Source organism: Ictidomys tridecemlineatus, chromosome 3, assembly GCF_052094955.1.
Source record: "Ictidomys tridecemlineatus isolate mIctTri1 chromosome 3, mIctTri1.hap1, whole genome shotgun sequence".
Taxonomy (NCBI): Eukaryota; Metazoa; Chordata; class Mammalia; order Rodentia; family Sciuridae; genus Ictidomys; species Ictidomys tridecemlineatus.
In genome coordinates, this window is record NC_135479.1 from 51,657,759 (window position 1) to 51,674,451 (window position 16,693).

Here is a 16,693-nt window from a genome sequence, read left to right on the forward strand (position 1 = left end):
GGCAGGTTCCGGCTGCGTGCCAGCAGCCCTTCATTTCACCGGGCGGCCCTGGGACCGCGGGCTCTTGGGGACGCGCGAGACAGAGGCTGAGGCGCATGCTCTGAGACCGTATTTATTGGCTCCTTAGAAATCAGTCGGTAACAACTGTACAGAGGGCCCGCGGCTTCCCCCGCCCGCCCTTCCTTCCCCACTCCCGCCCGATGGCCCCAGAAAAAGCAGCTTCGTGTGGGCTCAGGGAGAGACTCCTCTGGGATTCACAGTAACCAGAAACAAAAACGGAAATAAATTAAGTGATGTTGGGGAGGGGAGTAACAGGGAGTCGTGTTCCCCAAATCAGTGCATGAAGGAAGGACCCAGGGCCTGGAATGGGCTCCCCACGAGCTCCCTCTTGTTAGAGGAAGCTGTGCTGGACCCCTGGACATGGAGAGGTGCTCCACTTCCTTTCTGAATCTGTCCTGCGTCTGCTAGGACAGCACCTGTGCATGCCGTGAGTCACTGGAATGAGGTGATGGCAGTCATCACTCTATTTTAGAGTCCAGGGCCAAGGCCCAACTGTGCTTGTAGTAGTGGTGTCTCACCCTTCATTCCACCCGCACCAGCAGCGCATAGAGGAGTGTGGCCCCCTTCTCCTTAGTGACCCACTCAAGTTCTGCTGGGCTGAAGTGAGGGTCAGGAGGTTCTCTGAGGGCAGCAGAAGGGGGGCCAGGGGTGTAGGAGCCAGGACGCACACACACCTGGAACGCCACCTGAGCCTGGTGCGTCCGCTGGGATTTGGGATCCCGGAATCTGTCAAAAAGTAGAAGCCAAGAGTGAGGCTTTTGGCCCCCTCACCATTCCACCTTGCTAACTGCTTACCACACAGGCCTGCTGTTCCTTGGAAGTATTCTTATCACTAAGTGCTAAATTCCAGCAGTTTTCTACTTGCAATGCTTTTCCTCCCAAAGACTGCTTAGCAGTCTCCTTCCCTGCCCTCCTAGCTTTGCTCAAACCTCACCTTTTAATGAACGCCTATCCTGACATCCTATTTAATATGCCCACTCCAAGTGCAATGCTCATCTGCTTCACTCCACTCTCCTTTTGTTTCCATACTACTTTTCACCCTTAAAAGTCCTAAAGACTCATTATGTATAAACATTCTAAAGAAGGTAAGTTACAACAGAGTAAAGTTCCTTTCTCCTTCACTCAGATAGCATGTGGTAAGTGGTATCTTCAATGAATGAGTGAAGAAAGGGCTCAGGTGGAGGAGCAACTAACAAGCCAGGGTATGAGATGGGAGACAAATCATGAGGATCCAAGAGGTTCTAGAACCCCGTCTAGGTTGAAAACCCCAGAGCCACCCCCCATCTTGTGTACTCACTGCACTTTGGAGGCTAGGGCCTCAGCCCCAGCATATTGAAGGGAGGGGGAAAGCAGCACTGGAGGGGGCTGCTCCTCCCGGGGAGGTGCACAGTTCTCACCAGGCTCCTCAAACCCCACCCCAGGTTCTCCCTTCAAGGGCCGGCAACTCAGGATGGAGGCAGTACCTGCAAGGAGAGCTGGGTGGGTCAGGATGGCCCTTGTGATTCCTCCCAGGGACCCCAAGCTAGGGCTTCCCTGTCCCTGCTTGCTCTACAATACCTGCTCCCAGCTCCCCTCGGTCCAGCACTCTCCGTATAGCTGCCACATTGCTCCCATGATATGCCATGTGCCACTTCTTGGTTAGTGTCCCAGCTTCCAGATGGGGATTCACTCTAACAGAACAAAAGCAGACAGGACAAAGGTCACTGGCTTCCCAAGGTCATTCCCTACTCAGGAAGTTCTACTAGTTTTTACATGCACCCACTGGGACTCTCTCATGAGGGTAAAAAGCAATTGGGAACATGTATGACTTTGGCTCATACATACCTGAGGTTGAACCTGCACCAGCCAAAGGGCAGGGCGTATTCCCGGGGAGGCTCCCCTCGGCGCCTGTGGGTCTCATCTCCTCGAAGCTTCCGACAAGACTCACAGTAGCACAGGCTACGTTTCGGCGGAGGTATGAAATAATCCTCTGTGGGACAGTGAGTGTCCAGCTTGGTGCTAAGGTTCCCACCCTGGGTCCTGCTGCTGCCCTCCAGCTGGCCATAGAAATGAGGCAAATTCTCGGGGAACAGGGACTTACCAGGAAGCAGCAGCAGTTCTTGGAAGCGGGAGCAAAGGGCATGATACTCGCAACTCTTTAGAGGGCTAGCAGCAGGCTGTGGACCCCAGCACACGCTCTCTTTAATACCTGAGGGAATAGAGGGGGAAGAGGTCACAGAAGCTGGGCTAGAAGGATTGGAATGGGGCAGGTGGGGGTGTAGGATCTTGGTCCCTTCAGGTTGGCACACCATCCACCATGTCTGCTTTTTCCATGTCCCCTTGGGTTCCAGCACTCTTTCCACTGGCAGCCCCTGGTTCAGGGCTCACAATTGTCACCTGTAGAGGAAAGGGGTGGTCAGCCAAAGCTTTCTCAACCCCCAAGGGCTGCTGATTTATGTACCTCAAACTTCCCAGTCTCCCAGGCACTGCCTCCCCCATTGCCACTAACCTGCTCACACTGCCCATAGAGGTCCACAAGTGCATGACAAGGCTGGGGCACATCTGGCACAGCTACCCCATGGTCCACCCCATTGACATGGAGATGCAGTCCTCCAGAGCTGTCTAGCCGCAGTCCCAGGATGGTGCCTTCAGGACATGTGTCCAGATTTGGCCCAAACTTCTCACAGATCTGGGAGGAGAGACCTACTGTCTTCAGACTTCCATCACCAGCAGACATCCCACCTTTCACTGTGCTTTCAGTTTTCTGTCCCTGGGCTTTGTCTCCAACCTTGCTCACTGCCTAGGCTCTACCCCCACTTCAATAACTGTAATACTGTCAACTGTGTAGGAGGAAGCAGTAGGGCTGAGACTGACCAGATAAGGACACTCATACCCTTGCCCCTGCCCCCCACCAACTTCCACCCTCTTGGGATCTGCTATCCTACAACCAGGACTACGAGTTCTACTTCTTCCTTTTGTCCAACTTCTCCCTACTTAAGAGACCTGACGCTCTCTCTCTTCTCCCTCACTCACCTTGAGACCATTGTGGAACACACCACGGCCCCGCAGTAGCCAGGCTGCCCGTTTGAGGGCACAGGCAGAAGCAGGGAAGTTGAGCCTCTCAGGTGGGCAGGTGATGACTCCCAGGACAAGGGAGGATGTCCACTGTCGGTTCAGGAAGTCTATCCGCACCTACAGGAGAAGGAACTACTCCACAATCACAGCCTTCTGGGCAGAGGCCACCTACCTACACTGTAGAACAAGGATCTCACCCCAGCCAGGAAGGGAATATACTTCCCAAAGAGTGGCCTGGGCCACTGTCCTTTCTGATTCTTGGAGAGACCAGAAACTATAAAGTCATTATAGATGGACACAATATCTTTATTGGCATCCTCACGCATGCCAGGCAAGCCCTCAACCACTGAGCTACAACCCCAGTCCCCCTCCCTCCCCTCTTTTTTTTTTAATATTAATTTATTTACTTTTAGGTGTAGATGGTCACAACGCCTTTATTTTTATGTGGTGCTGAGGATCGAACCTGGGTCCCGCCCATCCGTGCTAGGCAAGCACTCTACCGCTGAGCCACAATCCCAACCCCCCCTCTCTCCCCTCTTTAAGCCTTGGTCTTACTATAACCGCTATAAGGATTCTTGCTACTAAGGGCTTCATTGACCTGGCTAACTTTTGACATATCTTTTGGTTTGCAGCAGAAAGGCCCTTTCCTGGAGGGTTGTTCATGGCTGGAGCAAGAGGAGCCGGGAACAAGGAAGCAGGGCACACCTGGACTAGCAGCTGGGGCACCAGAGGCTGGCTGATGACAACGATGCCCTGATTATAGCTGGCCACCCGTGTAGCTGTACGGTTTCCATTGGACAAGAGGATATTCTTCCCATGGTTCTCCAGGAACTCAAAGGCTGCAGGCATAATACCAACTGGATTCTGGCCCTGGTGTGGAAGAAGAGACGATGCTGCATGAGGGGCCAATGGCAGGCCTGATCCACCCCACTGGAGCACACACAGAACTCAAGTGTGAGCCTCTGCCCTGCAATTGGAGAATCTGGTGTCCAATGGCCATTAACTGGCCAGCAGCCCCTGCTATAGCCTCTTACGCCCAGGCCATGATCCTCGCCCTCGTCATCCTCCTCGCCTTCACTGCCGGTGTCTGAGCTGGGGGAAGGAGGTTGGGTGCCTTCTGGCTCCTCCAGCCTTGTGGAACTGACAATGGACACACTGCGTACTGGCCCATATAGATCCAATACAGCCCACACGTTCTAGAAATATAAGACTCAGAAAGTCAGAGATCAGCACAAAGCTTCCACCCCAGAGCCCACTCTCAGGACCCAAGGAAGCTATTAGGTGTACCTTGGCAATGCCAGTGGCTGCAGGCCCCATATCCTCTCCATCTACCAGGATGTGCATTGTGTCATCTGCTCCTCGACGAATGCCTACACGGCTACCCACCTAGGTCCAACGTGGGAAAAAGAAATGCTCAGCCCACCTCTCTCTGACACTCCATTCCCAACCCCTCACCAGCTGCTCCAGAGTCAGGTGCTTCACCCCAAGTCTCTCTAGATTCCGGCCATAGTTCATCCTCTGGAGCTGCCCATCACGCCTCACTTCACAGCTGGAGACCATCCAGGTAGTCTTAGTCCGGAGCTCTGGCAGGGAAGGAGGCAGCCCTGGGCCACTGCCTGCTCCAGGTCCCATTTCCCCTGGTGCCAGGGTGGTCAGTCCCAGCCGGAGGGAACCTGCCCATTTCTCATCTAGCTCTTCCACTTTTACCTGTGAGAAAGAAAACATTAGTTGGCTGCGATGATGGGCCAGTAGCACCCCACCCATCTCCACAGCCCACCTCAAAAACTTCCTCCGCCTTGAGCTCCTTGGTGCTGAAGACAAGGCCGTGAGCATAGCCAGTGGCACGCACTGCCCTTGTGCCATCCTCCTCTAGAGTGACATTCTTGCCACAAGTACTATGAAATCGGTGAGCCACACCAGCCACTATGGATAGAGAAAGGAGTAAGATTAGGACAGCAAGTTCAAATAGTATAGAGAGTAAAACTTTTAAGATGAAATAGCAAGTAGACAATAAGGCTCCCTCCATCATTACTCCTCAGAACCTCCTGACCCGTCTTTTTACCACAAGAATCATTTCCAAACCTGGAATGGCTAAGGCATGGTATGCAGCCCCTGGGTGGCATGGAAGTGTCCAGATTCTATGTTCCAGGTATACTCCCCAACCCTACTAACTGCTTATCCTATGGGGCTGTTCCCTCCCATATCCTGTAGCATCCTTGAACAGGATCCTTTAGGCCCACAGTAGGTACCTGGGGAGTGTAAGGGGAATGACTTCTCAGTGGCAGTGTTGCTGGTTGCCAGGCTATTGTCCATGGGGCCAGTGGCATTGGTGATAGACACTTGGACACATTGGCCATAGAGATCTACTACTGCATACACCTCTGCATAGGAAAGGAGGGTGTCAGAAACCTGAGAGCCCAGGCAGCCTGAGCTGAGGGTGGCTGGCCAGAAGCCACAGAGTAGTCACCTTTACCCGGAGGCAATCCTGAGCAGGCAGCGCCTTGGTCCTGGCCATTGATGAAGTAGTGCAGATCACCCTTGGCAGTTCGCATCATGCCAATGCGTGCACCTGTGCCCAGTGCATCCAGGTCACACCCATAGTTGTTGCGCATTGTGTTACCATCTTGCATGATGGCTGTACCACTGTGGAACAGCAGAAGGGTGGGTCAACTTCCTTGCTTCATCCCCACATGGCCTCCTGCTCAGTTTCTGCATGTCAGAGCCCTCCAGTCAGCCAGGAGCAGTGGCACATGCCTGTAATCCCAGCTGCTCAGGAGGGTGAGGCAGAATTGCAAGTTCAAAGCCAGCCACAGCAATGTAGTGAGGCTCTAAACAACTTATCAGAGACCCTATCTCTAAATGAAATATAAAAAAGGGCTGGGGATGTGTCTCAGTGGTTAAGTGCCCGTGGGTTCAATCCTCAGTAACAAAAAAAAAAAAAAAAAAGAGCTCTCCAGGGCCTTGGATGTGAGGGAGGAATATGTCTTGATCTTGGCCCAACATATAATTCTGTCCTCCTTGCCCTGAGATCTCCCCACGGAAAAGCAAGGACTCCCCTAAAAGGAAGGAGGATGGAGCCCCTGAAGACTAGAGAGGGATTCCCAAAATTTAACAGAAGAGGCAGTCATATCCCCTAAGTCTGCCATTGTTGGTAACCATTATAGGCCCAAATCCTGATTCCCTGAATCTAGCCAGCTCCACTGAGCCCCACCAAACTGGTCCCAAGAGAAGGCAACCCAACCTCAGCATCCATGTATCATAGTCAATGTCTGTCATGGTGTTGGGGAATTCGAGGTCTTCGGGTCGAATAGCAGTAACTCCTGGGAAGAAGCAGGGAAAGGTCAAATCTAACTCTCTAGGATACAGGCATCCACATGCCCTAACCCACACATAGATAACCCCTCTCACCAGCTTCAATGGAGCCTGACCAGCGGTCCACCATCTTCTGAATGACAATTTCAAACAGCTCTCCGTCCCGAAGGGCCCTGCCAGGGAAAGTGGCAGTCATTGAGGTCCTACTTAGGGAAGCAGAAGGAGAGTGGGAATATAAAAGTTCAGGGACTCACCGGTTGGAAATGACAATGGCATCATTGAACTCGCTGCGGCAGTTGTGCCGAAGTGCAGTACGACCTCCATTAGTAATGACGGCATTACTTCCATGCAGCTGGTGGAAGCGTAGGTCAGAACCTCCAGCCCCTGAGGATGGGGAGCTTGGAGATACCTGGTTGTTTCCCTCAGGGAGTGGCTCAGGGACTGGAGGCACCTCTGCAGGAATGGACATCACCTGTTAGGTTTCCAGGTGTCTCTAAGGTTTGCTAAGGCCTCCTATGGCCACCCTCACCTCCTGCCCTAGCCCAGCTGGGCCCTCACCTACGTCATCCACAATGGTGGCCTGAGCTGCCTGGCCATAGAGATCGACGACAGCATAGACGCCTGGGGGTACATTCCAGGCAGCAGGACCCTGAGTCATTCCGTTGACAAAGAAGTGGAGAGTCCCATCTTCTCGCCGCACCACACCCACCGTGTCCCCTGCCTTGGAAGAAGTTGGGGCTGGAGTGAGGAGTCAGGCAGAGTTCCGGCCTGGGATGGTTCTGCATCCACCCCACCTTGCTGGCTCCCTTTCTGCTGCGCCCAGGCAATGTACCCACTCTCCCACCTTGAGGCGGTCCAGGTTGTGCCCATATTCATCCAGGATGGTTGTCCCGTTGTGCATCACCCCATTCCCAGTCATCATCCAGGTCCCTACAAGGAAAAGGAATGGCAGAGTACATGAGGGGCAAGGCAGGGCTCCTTTCCTTTACAAAGCATCCTCCATGAGACTCCTCTAAACTAAAAGCACACTGTGGCTTTCCTTTGAGATTTGGCTTTCTTCTCAGTGGACAAGAAGAACTGCAGTTTCCAAAGGTAAGGACGGACCCTGCCTTTGTAGCACCCCCCAGCCACTGGACAAATCATCATACGTGTGATAAGGAAGACAGCGGCTGGAGAACAAGGGTCAGAGCTGCAGGAACAACTTATTCTCTAGGACCCTATCCTAGCAGTTTTGCCCTTCTTGGGAACTCACCAGAGCGCAAGTTGGTCATGGTGGAGGGCAACTGGAGGTAGGCAGGGTTGTGAGTAGTCACACCAATCTCAATGGAGCCAGCCCATTTGTCCACCATCTTGTCGATGCGCACCTGGAATACCTCTCCATCCCGTAGGGCTCTACTGCTGAGCACCACTCCATGATTGAAGTCATCAGTGGCACTGAGAACACAGCAAAGAGAAGTTCAGATTCTAGTACCTACTCTTGAATATGCCAAGGCTTAGCCCAGTCACACCTACCCATCATCCACTGACCCAAGCCAACCAACCAGACCTCACGATCTGGGAGGCTTCCCACCTTTCTGTCTAGGACTTCCCAGACAAGATTCCTTCTGCTTCCCCCATCACCATCCCACCCCCCACCCCCAATTCCATTAGAGCCTTTTCTTCAGGCTTCTCCCCACCCATGGGCCATACTGGGGCCTCAGGGCAGTGCGTCCCTCGTGGGTAATGGCTGCCTTCTGCCCACAATTGGGGTGGAAAAGCAGGCGCTCAGGTTCTGCCTGGGCAGCAGGAGCAGCACGTCGGAGAGCACCCTCAGGAGATAGCGCCCGCAGAATGGCATTGTTCCGGCGGAGTCGATCAGAGTGGTTGTTGTTATGAACAATGGTGACTTTCACAGCCATCCCATACAAGTCCACCACACCATACACCACTGGGGGTGTCAATGGGGTAGCCACACCTGTGGCAGAGGAAAATAAGGGCAGAAGAATCAAACACAAGAAAAGCAAGCACCAGAGAGGCAGAAGAATGAGGTCTGTACCCCATGGTAGTCCTGGGCCAGAAGCCTACTCTGAGGATCCCCTTACCCTGATCGATGCCATTAATGAAGAAGTGTAAAGCAGAATTGGACTTCCTTGTGAGGCCAATGTGGTCACCCTCCTATTAAAAGCAGAAAAATAACTCAGAATGGAACCTAGCTACAGAGAATCCTGGGGCCTTCTCATCTCGCTTTTCCACAGGAATCAGTTCCCAAAGATATTCACATGAGTCTCAGTACCCTAGAGGACAGGCAGGGCAGGTCTTGGGTCTCTGTTTTCCAAACATGGCAATTTCAACATTTCCTGAATGCTCAATATAAGTCAAGAACAGAGTTAAACCATTTTACAAACATCAACTTCTGTTATGATTTAATATTAATTGTCCCCTCAAAAGTCACGTATAAGACAGTAAAAGAAAGTTTCGAGGGCTGTGGCTGTGGCTCAGTGGTAGAACGCATGCCTTGCACATATGAGGCACTGGGTTCAATCCCCAGCACCACATAAAAATAAATAAAAGTATTTTGTCCATCTATAACTAAAAATATATTTTAAAAAAGGAAGTTTAGAGGTGAAATGATAGTTGTGAAAACCGTAGTGTATTAATCCCCTGATAGAGATTAATGAGTACTGCTTCAGGCAGGTAGGGTATAGCTGGAGAAGATGGGTAATTGGGGGCATGCCTTTGGGGTATATATTTTGTGAGCTGAGCTTAGTCTCTCTCTCTGCTTCCTATTGCCATGTTCCTAATTGCTTTCCTCTGCCACTCTTCCACTATGATATTCTGCCTCCCTTCTGGCCTAGAGCAATGGAGTGGGCCATCTATGGAATCTGAAACTGTGAGCTCCCAAATAAACTTCCTCCTCTAAAATTGTTGTCAGGTCTTCTGGTCACAGCCGCATTAGCAGGAAAAATGCTAACTAAAGCAACTTTTAAATTTCCCTATACATAATAACTGCTACAGGGGCTTCGGATGTAGCTCAGTGGTAGAATGCTTGCTTAGCATCTGTAAAACCCTGGGTTTGATCTACACGCTGCAAAAAAAAAAAAAAAAAGGGAAAAGAAAAAGGAAAAAAAAATGCTACCACTAGGCTCATTTTAGAGCCTATTGGGCAACCCTGCCTTTTCAGAAGGGACCTCATATAAACACAAAGGGATTTGCTCTAGGCCACAGAAAAGACCTTTATGTGGTACCCAAGCAGCGTCACAAAGTATCTAGACCTTCCCTTGGAATCACTCAAAATACTGTGCCTCATCCTTACCTGCAGCTCATCCAGACTAAATTCACAGTACTCCCGGCGGGTGCCCTTGCCATTGGTTAGGATCCCACAGCCGCTCATCATGATGGTGCCTGAGCAAAAATGGATACTGGTTAGGGTATGGGTTTCCTTCACCTCAGTAACCCCAGGCCTGTGTGTCCCATGCTGCCCAGGGCTGGTACCTGACTGAAGGTTGGTCATAGTGGCTGGGTACTCCAGGCTGTTGGGGTTGTGGGTGGTGACACCAATCTCAATAGAGCCTGACCACTTATCTACAAGCTTGTCTATCCGGATCTGGGATTGAGTGATGATAAACAGAAGGAGCAGAGAAGTTAAGTGCAGAGAAGGGAACCCCTTGGTTCTTCCCAAGACTCCACCCTCTTGGCATCAAGGGTTGAGCCCCATCTTTAGCTCCCAGAGGGTGAGGCACCAGCCAAACCAGGATCTTGCACACCTCAAACATCTCATTGTCCCGAAGTGGTCGGTTTGTCATGACGACCCCGTTGTTAAATTCATCCAGGGGCCTCCGGCGCTCAGCTGTCTTATTATTGTTGCTGAGTTTGATGAGGGTCCCACACTTCTCATGAAAGAGCAGAGCGTCATTTGAAGTAAGGATAGGCGAGGTGGCAGCACCACTAGATCCCAGCCCATCCCCTGAGGGTGGGGAGCTCAGGTTCACATTCAGGAGCCCCCCATTGTAGGCAGACAGGATGGCGTTGCTCACCACCTCAGAGAGCTCCATGCTGGCAAAGTCTACATCAGGAGGATGGAGAAGGGCCAAAATGAAGCTCTATACTCTCTCTCTCCCTACCCCACTCCTGAGGCCCCTCCCTCATTGCCCCTTCCCCTTCCCAGAGCCTCCCCAAAGCCCTCACCATTATGCGACTCAAGGCTGTTAGGAAACGTCTCCGGTCGGGCCTGCGCTGGGGACACCATGAAGGCTGGGGACCAGGTAGGATGGGAGGGGAATAACACAGTGATCTGGGTGCACTTGCCGTAAAGCCCTTGCTTCAGGGCCCATATCCAGGAGACCCTCTCCTCTAGCCCCTGATCTCCCCAGTAACAGACTCAGGGTCTGAAAGGTCCTGCCCACACCCAGCCTTGATCACTACTGCATTTGCCCCACCCTGTAACCACACCCACTGCCTCACCCCTCCACCATGGCCCTGTGTTCTCTCACCTTCATCCCCAGAGGTCCCCTGTTCCATCAAGGCAGAATCTTCAGGGGGGGCCAAAGGCTCCAGGGGAGGTGTAGGGATGGGAGTAGGGGGGCTGAAGCCTGGCTCAGGGGGTAATACGGTGATCTGGGTGCACTTGCCGTAAAGGTCCACAACAGCCCATACACGGGCGGGCAGGCCTGTGGCAGCCACACCACAATCCCGCCCATTCACCCAGAGCCGCAGCTCTCCAGCAACAGTGCGCTCCACACCCACACGGTCCCCTTCGCCAAGCTGGTCCAAGTCCTGGCCATACTCTTCCAGCACAGAGCGCCCATCCCTCAGCACCGAGCAGCCCGACACTACCCACGAGCCCCCCTTCAGCCCCGTAGCACTGCTTGGGAAATCCAGCACACTGGGGTCCAACGATGTCACTCCAATTTCAATGGAGCCGCTCCAAGAGTTGACCTATGATGGGGGTGGTATAGAGAGATTTAGGATGGGCCATCACTGCGTCTCCCACCTCTAGGAAAACCCATTCTACAGGTCACTCTGCTCCCCTCTCAGCACCTCTGAGGCACTAATCCAGACATGAAGACCTATAAGTATGGACCCTGCCTCTAATTATTTGGGCCTGTTCTCTCCTAGCAACTCTGCCCTGTACTCGGGTGCTTAGTTTGGTAAACACTAAGCAGGTTAAATTCTCTGGTTCCAGCTTTCTATCTCCTCTAACTTCTCTGAGTCTCTATGGCTCTTCAACCACCACATGCTGCCTATGCCCACTCCTTTTGCTCTTGTATATCATTCTCTTCTTCCTGGTCTGATTCTCTTCTAGGATCAGGCTCCACCCAGATTCACTCTCCTCCCAAATTCTCTGTAAGACAAGTAAATCACACACCTTTCTGGCCCTACCTGAGAAACCACTGTCCTTCAGTGGTTTGTTCTTTTCTTGGTATTCCTCCCTCCTCTCATCACATATCTGACATCTCTCCATCGTCTACCCACCAAGATATTGGGCTGAGAGACCTGTTCCCCAGCCATTCTAGTAGGTGAGCGGGTGTCCCTCTCCTTGCTTCTGAGTTTTAAGGAAACTCAAGCTCTCACCTTGTCTCCTCCAGACTGAATGCATCTGCTTCATGCTCTCCTCCTGCCCACCTCTTAGTGTCCTACAATCTGTCAGTTCCCTCTCGGTACCCAGTTATGTGGGCTTTCTGGCTGTCCTACCCCATCTTCCCCTGTTCCCCTCCCACCACCTCCACATGTCGGTTCCGTGGTCCCAGCTCTGCACCTTGCGATCGATGCGGACGGTGAAGACGCGTCCATCACGCAAGGGTTCCCGGCTCAACACCAGCCCGTGGTTAAACTCCTGGCCCGGCTGCTGCCGCCGCGCTGTACGCCCACAGGCCGAGAGGCTCACCAAGCGCCCTGTGCGCGGGTGCAGCTCCCCGCCGCTGCCGAGACCCCCGCTGGACCCCGGTCCTGGGCCGCTCCCGCAGGGGCCCCCACCCCCGCCGGGTCCTGGCCCGGGGCCTCCCCCAGAGCCCCCACTCCCACCCGACCCCGCCGCCATCGCCGCTGACACCCGGGCCGCGCGACAGCCGCGCTTGGCGGCACCGTGGCAACCGCGAAGGACAGACACCCTGAGGGAATACGACCGGGGGCTGGGACCAGATATGCTTTACGGCACTATCAGGCAATGAAGCATCCTGGACTGGGAACTAATGACTACCACACGGGGAACAGAAGGACGACGGGGTCGGGAGGCTCGCTTTACGGCACGGTGAGATGACGGAGTGGCTCAGAAAGGGATGAAGACTAAGACAGGGAGCTTTTGCGACAGTGGAAAGAAGAAAAGTCCGCCACAAGCATCTTTACGACCGAAGGTTTATGGCGCCAGACGCGCTTTGCGACAGCAGAACCGACAACCCCGCCCTCGCCAGGGGAAGCGATATATTGAACTATTCGCTTTACGGCAAGGGGTGAGAGTGTTCTCTACGCGCTACACGCTTTAAAGAGCTATAAACGGGATGACCAGGGGGCACAGAGAAACTGTAGTTTTATAAATGAAAGCCTCCGCCCTCCACACCTCTGAGATCAAAAGTGGCGCAATCTCCCTACTTTGCATCACACTTTTCCTGAGAAGCAACAAGAGACGATTTGTGGCTGGGGGTGGGGATATTTCATGTCAAGCCCAGAATGAACTCTTTCAATCAAACTTTAAATCCACAAATAGAGTCCAAAGACACCTCGGCAGGCAGTTTCAAATTACAGCGCTAACGACTCCAAAAGATTCCGCCACGCCACTAGCAAAACCCCAGCCCAATCTCCGAGGTTGTTGAGGTCGGTCTCCCGCTAAGGTCGGAAGGCTGTGACGTCACAATTAGGGGTTCACGCCCCCTGGTCAAGCCCCCTGGCCATGATTGGCTCATTTGGTGAGGGCGGTGATGGAGAAAGGCGGGAACAAGTTGCAAAGACAAAGACATTGGGTGGCATAAAAAGGGAAAGGCGAGCGGAGTGACTCCCAAGCCTGAGATCTTTAAATAGAGTCTTGATTCGGTCCACCGCGGCTCTAAGGAGCAGAAGAGAAGGGGACCGGATCAGAGCCGGAGCGTTCCCCGCCCACCGCGTAGGGGGCGTGGCCCAGGGGCGGGGCTATGTGGAACTGGAAGGCGGGGTGGGGTAGCTGAGAGTGGCCCCCTGGTGGGGCCATGGAGAGGCAGGGTTCCCTGGGACCTACTAGAGGCTTCAATGGAGAATCACCTGGAGTGGTTACCAGGGGAGTGGCCGGAGGGGTCAGAGGAGTCGAGGCAGACACCAGATTGCCCTTCAGAGTAGCCTCGCCTAATGGTTCTGAGCCCCCCTCGCACTCGGGGTGCAATGTGGTTCGCAGTCCTGGTTCAAGCCATCCCACCGAGCGGGTAGTGGCCCCCACTTCTGAGCTCAGTCAGCAGCCTGGGGAGGTTGCGGGCCACCCTGAGTTCAGCCCATCCCCTGATGCAGTCAACATTCCCTGCCCTGGATCCTGCTTACCCAGGACTTCCTGTGCCGGGCCCGGGGGCTCCAGAATGTACACCTCAGGCTGTGGTCTGCACTCTGGGTCAACTTGTTTGCACTCTGGTCCCTGTGAGGACCGGCCCAGGAGCATCCTAAAAGATAGCAGCTCCATCCTGATGCAGAGATCCCCCTGTGTGGATAAGTAAGGAGTCTACCTCTGGGGACAGAAAGCCCAGAGATTGGAGGGAGGAGTTCGGGACACGGGAGGGGGCGGAGGCATGAGGGAAGGGCCAGAGTCCTCAGAAATAGAAGTGAGACTAGGTGAAGGTAGTTGGGTGGGAGATCTGTTGTTTCAGGCCTTTGGGAGAGCAGCAGATGCCCCATAAATCCTGGCCAAATGGTACCGTAATTATCTTTGGGTCTACCCTACCTAAAGCCTGTAAAAGAGGGTGTAAAAAAAAAGTTTTTTGAATTACCAGAAAAATGAGGGAAGCCTGTGAGGTGGAAGGTCACTAGAAGGTCTGTCTCCTTCTCTTCTGTGTACTCTCTTCATCCCAGGAAAAAGGCTCAGCGCTGGGATGAGATGAATATCCTGGCCACTTATCACCCTTCTGATAAGGACTATGGCTTTATGAAGGTGGATGAACCCAGCACCCCCTACCGCAGGTGACCTCAGCCTCAATTTGTCAGCCTAGACTCTTTCCGTTCTAATAAGGGGGGCAGGGGAGGAGGCAGAGAAGCCTCAGGAACTAGACATTGCCTGATACCCCCTCCTCTGCAGACTGCAGGACAGTGATGAGGACCTGTTGGCAGGGTCCTCCGTCAAGGTGACTCCTGAAGTGCTAGAAGAGAGGTGAGAGTCCTTTTAGAGATCAGTTGAGGTTTGAGGTCTTCTCCTCCTTTGCCCTTGAACTTGGGCCTGAGGCACCTCTGCTTTTTTGGCCTGCAAAATGGGAGGTACCACAATTCCCATCAGGTCTGACTAAGACTGATCTGGGGGGGATCAGCCAGCTTGGTATCATCTACCACATGCCCCCATTGTTGTTCTCTCCCTTCGGTGTCCCCAACTAGTCTCCCTCCCCTTCAGGTTTGCAACAATGGACAATTTCCTCCCCAAGGTCCTCCAGTATGGTGACAATAGAAGCTCAGGAGCTGCAGACAACTTTTCCAAGACACGTGAGATGCAGGGTGGGCACTGAAAGGAAAGGGGAGGTGGAGCAAACCTTCAGCGAGAGCCTGACAGCAAAGCCAAGCTCTCACACTGGCCCACAGACTCCTGTAATTTTGACAAGCACCGAAAGACACACTACACTGAAGGGAAGTTCCTCAAGTGTCAGAAAAACCTGCCCTTGGAACATGATGAGGACAGCTGTAGTGCCGGCATCAGCAGTGGTGTTAGAGGTGTGACGATAGAGCCAAAGCCCAGGCCTGTGGAGAGATGCTGGGCAGGAGGACTAGCCAAAAGAGTCAATGATGAAACTGACATGCTCGCCTCAAGACCCGTCCTAGATGTCAAGGGTTAGTGATGGAGACTCCAGAGACTCAAGAGGGTTGTAGTCCAGAGCCTGTTCTAACCCATGGTCCTCTTGGACTTTCTCTTCCTCACTTCTCCATCATATTATTCCTCAGTGGGCACTGGCCCACAGCCCTGCTGTCTGGTAGGGAAGCAGTGCTGGGTGGTGACCCCAGGGAGGAAAGGAGACCATTGGAATGGGGTCCCATTCAGGATAGCCCCCATAGCTAGCTGGCTGCTGAAGAACAGAAAGTCCAAGAGAACCATGAGGGATGAAAAGGTCCCTAAAGGTTTTCTAAAAGATGAGGGTTGGTAACAGAAGAAAACGAGATGAGAACCTGGGAGTTGAGCTTCTCCCCCCTGGTAAGGCCCACCGTGTATACCTGGGAGGCATGGACACACCAAATGACCATGACTCAGATTGCTTTGGGTGATTCCTCAGATTCCTCTAGCTGCAGAAATCAGTTCCCCTCAGCTTCAACTCCCATTCCATTGGAGCAAATCGATCTGCAACGCAGGGAGTATTACAGCCAAGGAAGATACCTGAGGTCTGACTCCCACCCAGAACCTGAAGAGGACATAGAAGATGAGCAGCAGCACAGTGAGAGCTGGTGTGGGAAGCCTGGGGAGTGGGTACCCTCATCCCACAACACTTTCAGGCTCCACAGACTTGACCTTGGTCATTGAGAAACCCATAAGCACTAAGGTTCATATATTGGACCACACAGGAGGTTCCTTTAGGGATCACAAGACCATTAAGGGCTCTGAAAAAATGACAGTGATACCACTGCAGCCTGGTGAGGACACCAGGCCATCATCTCACTGTCCTGCCTCTTGGCAAATTCCATTTCTCAACCTTCCAATCCCATTAGATCATTTCATCAGCAACAGGTAAGAGAGGCCCTAAACATCCAAGAGCCCAAGGCTCATATTGTGTAGAACAGGAAACACAGAAGTTCAGAAAGGGTTGGGGACTCTCTCTAGTTTGTTACCACCCACTGACTCCATGCTTCCTTCTTGACTCCTCTCTGCCATCTCATCCCACTCCAGGAACTACCATGTCATCCAAAGACAATAGGTCTCCAGTGACATCCAGCTGGTGTCAGTGGCTAGAGGCCAAGAGGCAGAACTGCCGAAGCCCAGGGAGCTCAGAGAGGGAACATAGACACAGCCAGAACCCTCCAACCCAGAACGGGCGCAGACGTGAGCCTGGGCAGAGGCAAGGAGGTGGTTGCACTGGCCTGGGAGGCAGAGGGTCTGAGTGGGTAGGTTCTAGGGAGTTTAAGATGGGCAAGATCTCAATGACTGCTGCAA

At 53.1% G+C, this 16,693-nt stretch overlaps 2 protein-coding genes and 1 long non-coding RNA gene across 17 annotated transcripts in view; 2 read left to right on the forward strand and 1 right to left on the reverse strand.

Moving 5' to 3' along the window:
* LOC120884186 (uncharacterized) lies at window positions 1-9,327 on the forward strand. The gene is made up of 2 exons (XR_005726472.2): window positions 1-137; window positions 3,747-9,327. It is a non-coding gene; the product is annotated as an uncharacterized LOC120884186 (long non-coding RNA).
* On the reverse strand, window positions 99-12,457 carry Neurl4 (neuralized E3 ubiquitin protein ligase 4). Of its 11 annotated transcripts, XM_078042794.1 has the most exons (30): window positions 12,161-12,457; window positions 10,896-11,340; window positions 10,591-10,656; window positions 10,440-10,468; window positions 10,170-10,292; window positions 9,898-10,009; window positions 9,719-9,807; window positions 8,508-8,580; window positions 8,116-8,380; window positions 7,679-7,860; window positions 7,271-7,356; window positions 6,989-7,147; window positions 6,681-6,898; window positions 6,523-6,599; window positions 6,356-6,434; window positions 5,582-5,757; window positions 5,364-5,495; window positions 4,892-5,037; window positions 4,597-4,821; window positions 4,402-4,500; window positions 4,149-4,310; window positions 3,820-3,984; window positions 3,073-3,231; window positions 2,549-2,728; window positions 2,349-2,436; window positions 2,141-2,248; window positions 1,885-2,029; window positions 1,618-1,730; window positions 1,358-1,523; window positions 99-786 (listed from the first exon to the last, which is right to left on the reverse strand). In XM_078042794.1, exons 1-30 carry the CDS (start codon window positions 12,440-12,442, stop codon window positions 582-584), a joined length of 4,554 nt encoding a protein of 1,517 aa, XP_077898920.1. In that variant the 5' UTR covers window positions 12,443-12,457; the 3' UTR covers window positions 99-581. The 11 variants fall into 11 exon arrangements, 10 of the variants coding, with proteins under 10 accessions (XP_077898920.1, XP_077898922.1, XP_077898917.1 ...); XM_078042796.1 differs by lacking the exon at window positions 10,591-10,656; XM_078042791.1 differs by having other exon boundaries at window positions 5,588-5,757; window positions 10,170-10,468.
* The window catches only part of LOC101956874 (uncharacterized), a 4,512-nt gene continuing 173 nt past the window's right edge, over window positions 12,355-16,693 (forward strand). The window contains exons 1-7 of one of the 5 annotated variants that reach the window (XM_040269343.2): window positions 12,460-14,068; window positions 14,425-14,532; window positions 14,648-14,719; window positions 14,954-15,042; window positions 15,139-15,384; window positions 15,822-15,980; window positions 16,430-16,606. In XM_040269343.2, coding sequence (XP_040125277.1) covers window positions 13,581-14,068; window positions 14,425-14,532; window positions 14,648-14,719; window positions 14,954-15,042; window positions 15,139-15,384; window positions 15,822-15,980; window positions 16,430-16,606 — 1,339 coding nt within the window. In that variant the 5' untranslated portion in view covers window positions 12,460-13,580. Of the gene's footprint in view, window positions 14,069-14,424; window positions 14,533-14,647; window positions 14,720-14,953; window positions 15,385-15,821; window positions 15,981-16,429; window positions 16,607-16,693 lie in introns of those variants that run through there. The other 4 variants (XM_078042799.1, XM_078042800.1, XR_013436319.1 and 1 more) reach the window with 4 other exon arrangements.